The sequence below is a fragment of the Lathyrus oleraceus genome, chromosome 3 (assembly GCF_024323335.1).
Source record: "Lathyrus oleraceus cultivar Zhongwan6 chromosome 3, CAAS_Psat_ZW6_1.0, whole genome shotgun sequence".
NCBI classification, from domain to species: domain Eukaryota; kingdom Viridiplantae; phylum Streptophyta; class Magnoliopsida; order Fabales; family Fabaceae; genus Lathyrus; species Lathyrus oleraceus.
In genome coordinates, this window is record NC_066581.1 from 525,838,882 (window position 1) to 525,847,244 (window position 8,363).

Sequence of the window (8,363 nt, forward strand, 5' to 3'; positions counted from 1 at the left end):
TGTCATTTTCTAATTGATAAAGCTTATTATAGATTTGCGTCTTTATTTATATGGCTCTAGATTGTTCGTAGTTTCTCAAGCGGGTTTTAGTATATTTAATACTTTTTTTACATTCTCTATTGTACCGTTAGAACCAAACTGTGATAGCATTAGTTATAAGAGTTTATGTTAATTAATTTTATTCATTTCTGCTTTATATATTTATGACTTTTTTTTACTCTACGTGATGCACTGGCTACTAATGCAGACTCAATCTTCTAATCTTTGGTTTTAAATTCCTATTTTGTGACATGCCTTTATTTTTTTATGGAAATATAGAGGTGGATAGTCCCATTTTTATGGTTCTGGTTACAAGTATAACCTTATCTTCAACATAGTATTTTCTTGAAACAACATTAATGGTGTTTTATTAAGTGTATCATTATTTTAAATTGAAATATCACTTGTTAATTGCATTTAACTGATCCTTTTATCTTTGAATATTATAAGTTTTAAATGCACAAGATTCTCATACAACTTCAATTCGGAATGCCAATTTGTTAACATTCATTTTCAGGTTTATTAAGAATCTATTATAAGCATCGACAACTGAATATTTCATGTATTGTCTTGACAATTTAAAAAGGGAAGCTTCTATATAAATGTTGGAAATTAACGATAAATCAATTAGACATACAAGTCTCATTTCATTTATGAAAGAAACTTTCAAGTATTACGTGCTAGCCAACTGCGCCACCACCCCTTTAATAAAAATTTAAAATTTAAAATTATAGAAATTTTGTTATGTAAAATTGAATTAAATGCAAAACAAATTAAGAAAGTAGTTATTAACTTACAAAAGTAAGAAAGTTTAAAAGAATAATATAAATTGATTAGAAGTAAAAAAGAATTTAATACACCAAATGAAATATATTGACATAAAATGAGGAAAGGAAAACTTAAATAACATGAGAAAAAGATTAAGAAAACTAATTCGTAAAGATAAAATCAAGTTGAAAGAAAATAATGAATATGACTTGCATCCCTTTGCAAATAATATATAATTGTATCAGAGATGTGATATCTAAAATGTTAAGCAGTCTCTTAAACAAAATCATCGGCAACTATTTATACGGGGGAAACTCACAGTGGATGATTTCTTGCATGCATTCCATCTAACATAATTCTATAATGTTATTTTAAAACTGAATCTTAAGGTTATTCATTCCTACTCGACAATAGAAACTTCTGCTTCAAATTTCATATGTTGAATTCTATGAGTTTGTTTGAACAAGTCGACAAATTTTTTCTTTTCTTTTTTTTTTACTTTTTAGAAATACAAAAATCAAAACCAAGTATCAATCGTGAAATTTTGAAGAGTAATTTCCAAATGAAATCCTTATTAGGAGTATTTGAAAACTAAAATATGGAAAGAACTTTAAGATGTATTGCTTTACAAAATTTTATTTTACTCTTTAGAATAGAAAGCATGCAGAAAACACTATAAGTTATAATCAATGGGAAAATAGGAAATACATAATTTTTTTTTTAATGTGAAAATGAAAACACTTTCATCAAATAAGTCGATTCCTTGCAATTAGACATAAACTTGTTATTCGTTGGTAGAGTAGTTTTGTGGCCTGTGCCTTTAAATTATTTATTTTCTCCAATGATCGGGCTATGCAGTTCAAAACATTTCATCTTCATCACTATTTTGTTCTTCTTTCTCTTTCTCGTCCTTTCTTGAGCGGGTTTTCCTTCTCAGTTTCTTCTAAGACTGTCTTATGATTTTGGGGTTTTTAATTTGTGATTCTAATGGGAGAGATTAAACTTAAATAGAATGAGTTTTTAATATTTCACATATTAGAGTAACCCTAGATTTTGATTGTGTCCTTGTTATTGTAGATTGTGTCATTTTCTAATTGATAAAGCTTATTATAGAGTTACGTCTTTCTTTATATGGCTCTAGATTGTTCCTAGTTTCTCAAGTGTGTTTTAGTATATTTATAATTTTTTTATATTCTCTATAGTACCGTTAGAACCAAATTGTGATAACATTAGTTATAAGAGTTTATGTTTACTAATTTTATTCATTTCCGCTATATATGTGACTTTTTTTTACTTTACGTGATGCATTGCCTACAAATGCAGTCTAAATCTTCTCATCTTTGGTTTTAAATTCCAATTTTGTTTGATATGCCTTTATTGTTTATGGAAATATAGTGGTGGATAGTCCCCTTTTTATGGTTCTGGTTATAAATATAACCTCATGTTCAATATAGTATTTTCTTTGAACAACGTTAATGGTGTTTTATTAAGTGTATCATTATTTTAAATTGAAATACCACTTGTTAATTGCATGTAAATGATTCTTCTATCTTCGAATATTATAAGTTTGAAATGCAGAAGATTCTCATACAACTTCAATTCGGAATGCCAATTTGTTAACATTCATTTTTAAGTTTATTAAGAATCTGTTATAAACATCGTCAACCGAATATTTCATGTATTGTCTTCAGAATTTTAAAAAGGAAGTTTCTATATAAATTTTGGAAATTAACAATAAATTAATTAGACATTCAAGTCTCATTTCATTTAAGAAAGAAACTCACAAGTCGAACAAAATGCAAATATATGCAGAAAATTTGTCGAGGTAACAATTTTGTTATGCTTGGAGTTTCTAACGTAGAAATCATATGACTGATACAAAGAAATATACTTAAAAGCTTAAAAAGAGAAATAAATTGATTTAACTATTTGTAATTAAACATAAAACAATCTTTTTTAAATATTTATTATTTTTACAGAAATAATGGTGAGAATTTATAGTAACTTTGATGGATTAGTTAATTACGTATTGAGAAATTAAAATGTTTAGGGTGAGAAAGGCTCAAACTCTCGACGTCGGGATAACTCATAAGTTATGAGACCTACACGCTAGTTAACTGCACCACCACCCCTTTGATAATAATTTAAAATTACAAATTATATAAAATTTGATATGTAAAATTGAATTAAATGCAAAATAAATTAAGAAAGTAGTTATTAACTTACAAAAGTAAGAAATTTTCAACGAATAACATAAGTTGATTAGAGGTAAAAAAGAATTTAATAAACCAACAGAAATATATTACCATAAAATGAGGAAAGGGAAACTTAAATAACATGAGAAAAAGATTAAGAAAACTAATTCGGAAAGATAAAATCAAATAGAAAGAAAATAATGAATATGACTCGCATCCTTTTGCAGATAATACATAATTGTATAAGAGATGTGATATCTACAATGTTAAGCGGTCTCTTAAACAAAATCATCGATAACTACGGGCGATACTCACAATGGATGATTGTTTGCATGCATTCCATCTAACATAATTCTATAATGTTATTTTAAAATTAAATCTTAAGGTTGTTCATTACTACTTAACAATTGAAACTTTTGCTTCAAATTTCATGTGTTGAATTCTATGAGCTTGTTTGAACAAGTCGACAAATTTTTTCTTTTCTTTTTTTACTTTTTAGAAATACAAAAATCAAAAACAAGTATGAATCGTGAAATTTTGAAGAGTAATTTCCAAAAGAAATCTTCATTAGGAGTATTTGAAAACTAAAATATGGAAAGAACTTAAAGATGTATGGCTTTACAAAATTTTATTTTGGTTTTTAAATAGAAAGCATGCAGAAAACACTATAAGTTATAATCAAGCGGAAAATAGGAAATACATAATACCTATTTTTTAGTGTGAAAATGAAAACACTTTCATCAAATAAGTTGAATCCTTGCAATGAGACATAAACTTGTTATTCGTTGGTACAATATTTTTGTGGTATGTGCCTATAAAATATTTATTTTCTCCAATGATCGGGCTATGCAGTTCAAAACATTTCATCTTCATCATTATTGTGTTCTTCTTTCTCTTTCTCATCCTTTCTTTAGCGAGTTTTCCTTCTCAGTTTCTTCTTCTAAGACTGTCTTATGATTTTGGGATTTTTAATTTATGATTCTAATGGGAGAGATTAAACTTAAATATAATGAGTTTTTAATATTTCACATATTAGAGTAACCCTAGATTTTGATTGTGTCCTTGTTATTGTAGATTGTGTCATTTTCTAATTGATAAAGCTTATTATAGATTTACGTCTTTCTTTATATGGCTCTAGATTGTTCTTAGTTTCTCAAGTGTGTTTTAGTATATTTATAATTTTTTACATTCCCTCGTACTCTTGACCTCAGGATAACTCAGAAGCTATGAGACCTATGCGCTAGCCAACTGCGCCACCACCCCTTTGATAATAATCTAAAATTACAAATTATATAAAATTTGATATGTAAAATTTAATTAAATGCAAAACAAATTAAGAAAGTAGTTATTAACTTACAAAAGTAAGAAAGTTTCAAAGAATAACATAAATTGATTAGAAGTAAAAAAGAATTTAATACACCAACTAAAACGCACCCCATACAAGTAATGTCGTCACACCTTCAATGCAAAAACAATAGAAGCTAGTTCAAGATCATGAGTCGGATAGTTTTCTTCATGGGCTTCAACTTACGAGAGGCATAAGCTACAACCTGACCACTCTGCATTAACACCCCTCCTAACCCTTTCTTAGAGGCATCACAAAATACTTTATAAGACTTACTAGGATCAGGGATGACTAAAACAGGACCAGTCGTTACCCTTTCCTTCAAACTTATGAAACTCTTTTCACACTTCAAATCCCATTTAAAATAAATTTCCTTTGGGGTAAGTCTAGTCATTGGTAATGTTATCTGCGCAAACCCCTTTATAAACCTTTGATAGTAACCTGCCAAACCTAAGAAACTTATGACTTCGGAAGCATTCTTCGGTCTTTCCCAATTAAAAACTTCTTCAACTTTAGATGGATCCACTGATACTCCTCCTTGTGATATTACATGACCAAGAAACCTCACTCCGTTCATCCAAAATTCACACTTACTTAACTTGGCAAAAAGTTGCTTCTCTTGCAGTACTGACAGGATAATTCTTAGGTGTTCTATGTGCTCCTGGAGAGTACGAGAATAAATAAGAATGTCATCAATAAAGATCACCACGAACTGGTCCAAGTAAGGTTTAAATATCTGGTTCATATAGTCCATGAAAACAACAGGGGCATTCGTCACACCAAACGGCATTACAAGGAACTCATAATGGCCATATCGGGTTCTAAATGCGGTCTTAGATACATCTGAACTCTTAACTCTTATTTGATGATAGCTCGATCGTAAATCAATCTTTGAGAACACACAGGCTCCTTTCAACTGATTTAACAAATCGTTTATCCTTGGCAGAAGGTACTTGTTCTTAATGGTGACTTTATTCAGCTGGTGATAATCAATACACAACCGCATACTACCATCCTTCTTCTTTACTAATAACACTGGAGCTCCCCATGGTGAGACACTAGGTCAGATGAAATGCTTGGTTAACAACTCTTCCAATTGATCCTTCAACTCTCTCAACTCGAGCGGCGCCATACGATACGGAGAAATAGAGATTGGAGCCGTCCCAGGTATTAGATCAATAGAAAATTCCACTTCCCTTTTAGGAGGAAGAGAAGTGATATCCTCAGGGGAAACTTCCGGAAATCCACTAACGACAGGAATTTGTGTAACACTTAGATTATCGTTAGATTCCTTAGTGAGAACTAAGAGAACTGACTTTTCCTTCTCAAATAAGAAATTAACCATACCAACCGTACCTTCCAAGATAGTAGTTAATACATCCTTTGGAGTAGCTTCATTAGATGGAATGATAATCAACTTCTCTTCACATCCAATAAACACCGAATTGGCGGAAAGCCAACCCATCCCCAAAACTACATCAACCTTCTTAAGTGGTAAACAAATAAGATCAATTTGGAAAATTCTACCATTCACCGAGAGTGAACAATTTTCACAAATCAACGGTATCTCAACCACATCATCCATGGCGGTAGTAACCACCATAGGAGGAGACAAGGGAATTGCTTGCAAGCCAAGATGCTTTATGCACTGAATTGATACAAAAGAGTGTGTCGCCCCACAATCAAACAATACAAAACAAGGATGTTCATTGACGAGACACGTACCAGTAATTAAGGCATTGTTTCTCTTAGCCTTCCTTGCATCCAAGGTATAAACTCGACCAATGCTCCTCCCCTGCATCTGATTCTTATTCTGAGGACAATCTTTATACATGTGTCTTTACCTCTGACAAGTAAAACACCTAATTCCACTTCCATCACATCTTCCAAAATGAGACCTCTTACATACTTGACATTGAGGGGGATGGTTAGGTCTTACATGTTGCACTTTTTTTCCCTTGAAAGCCTGAGGTCTAAGCCTAAACTGGTTACTTGGCCTCCCCTGTTCTTTTTGTCCATTCTTATACTGATCCCTTTCTTCTTGAACTTAATTCAAACTGTTCTCAGCCACATAGAATTACCTTAACAATTCAGCATAAGTAGTGAATTCCCTTTGAGAAACACTGTGAGAAATTTCACCTCTTAGACCAAAAAGGAATTGATCGATCTTCCATTTCTCATTTGGTGCGTACGTGGCTTGTCTAGAATAAGCATACATATCTTCAAACTTCTCAGCATACGCAGTTACTGTCATAGAACCTTGTCTAAGCTGCTGAAACTCAAATTCTTTCTGAGTCCTCAAAGAGCTAGGAAAATACTTATCCAGGAAAGTAGTCTTAAAATGCTCTCAATCCCTAGGTACTCCTTGTTTGGTCATAAGAGTCAAAGCACTCTCCTACCATCTCACAGCTGGACCCTTCATCACGTGAGAAGCAAACACAACCTTATTCTCTTCACTACAATGCATTATCTGAAAAATCCTTTCCATGTTGGTTATCCACTCATGAGCCTTCACAGGAATCAACCCACCATGGAATTCATAAGGACTCGTGTGGGAGAATTCTCGGAAACTACCACCTGCAACTTCTTGTGGAACCCTTTTAGGATGAAAACCACCATTCCACTGTTGCATCATCTGTTGCATGAATTGATTCTGTTGTTATTACATTTATTGCACAAACTGAGGCCATTGAAAACCTTCACTGCCACTTGGCGGTTCAGAGTCTGAATTCTGAGTTCTGGGTCTACCACGACCTCTATGTTTGTCATCCATGATCCTGAATGTCATACAAATAGGATTAAGTTGATCAGGCTCAATACTATGAATATAACATCAAGGACAATGAGGACAACCCACATATGAGGAAAAAAGAAATACTTATAATATTTCATGGCTAGGTCGAGGATACAACCTACTCTGATACCAATTGTAACACCCAAATATAATACATGTCTAGAATACATATTATACATAGTGTAATACTGGTACTGAAATACATAAGCGCCTAATGGCAATAATGTACATATTTACATGCCCAAAAGAAACATAACATGGCACAAAACATACACAAAAGTTCCCAAAATAAAAACTAAGAGCTAGATCACTAAACAATGATCTCAAAAATATATACACAGTGGAGTAGCCATCCAAGTATCAGGTAAGCAATACATCACTCTATCTTGTCCTTACCCTTCGCCTGCTCAGAACCACCTAAAAAATAATCAACAACATGGGGTGAGATGATAACCTCAATGGGTTCCCTATCTTATGGGTCCACTCGGCTCTACAAGGTTTTCTAATCAAAATCCAACTCAAGTCAACAGGGGAAAGAAGACTTAAATGATGGGGAACTAACTCGCAATGTATGGCAACATGCACCTAAGTTCTCACAACTCAACAAGATCATTATTCAGATTCACGAAACATCAATCCTCGGGTGGACCTACATTTAGGGCAAGCCTAGTTCATGCAAGCTCGTATGATTCGAATTTAGCGGTGGATATCGGGTCCTCTATGAGGCTTAATCCCTAGTTCAAGCGACCATCACCCGTATGGGACTCTAACCCACTTAGGGTATCTTTCACTGTATGGGACTCTAACCCACTTAGGTGTCCACCTTTCCCCCACGTCCGCCGTGGTTGGGGCTCAAACCCAATTGAGGCACGAATTATTAGTCTCACATCACATTGCTTACTCATCTAAGCATACCAAAAGAGATGTACACCACCAAGAAAAACACATTCCAAATACATGATCGGTTCCACAAATCATAACCGGATCCATCAATCACAGGTGACTTCATTCACCATAATACATAAACAATAACATGACATGTTCCATACAATGCGTTTCATTCTCAACTATGGCAACCATTCGTCCACGACCTCCACATAAGCGTTGTACGAATCAATGTCGCCTTCTAATGTGATCTAAGTGATAAACCTAACTTATGGCCTAATACTAATCCTATGTTAACTCACTAGTTTCATTATGTAATTTTCACAATTAACATGGA

General features: G+C 32.8%; 1 protein-coding gene across 1 annotated transcript; it reads right to left on the reverse strand.

The window, feature by feature from the left end:
* Window positions 1–5,410: 5,410 nt before the first annotated feature.
* Window positions 5,411–6,181, reverse strand: LOC127131976 (uncharacterized). The gene has a single exon (XM_051060846.1). The coding sequence runs from the start codon at window positions 6,179–6,181 to the stop codon at window positions 5,411–5,413; it is 771 nt and encodes a 256-aa protein (XP_050916803.1).
* Window positions 6,182–8,363: the final 2,182 nt, after the last annotated feature.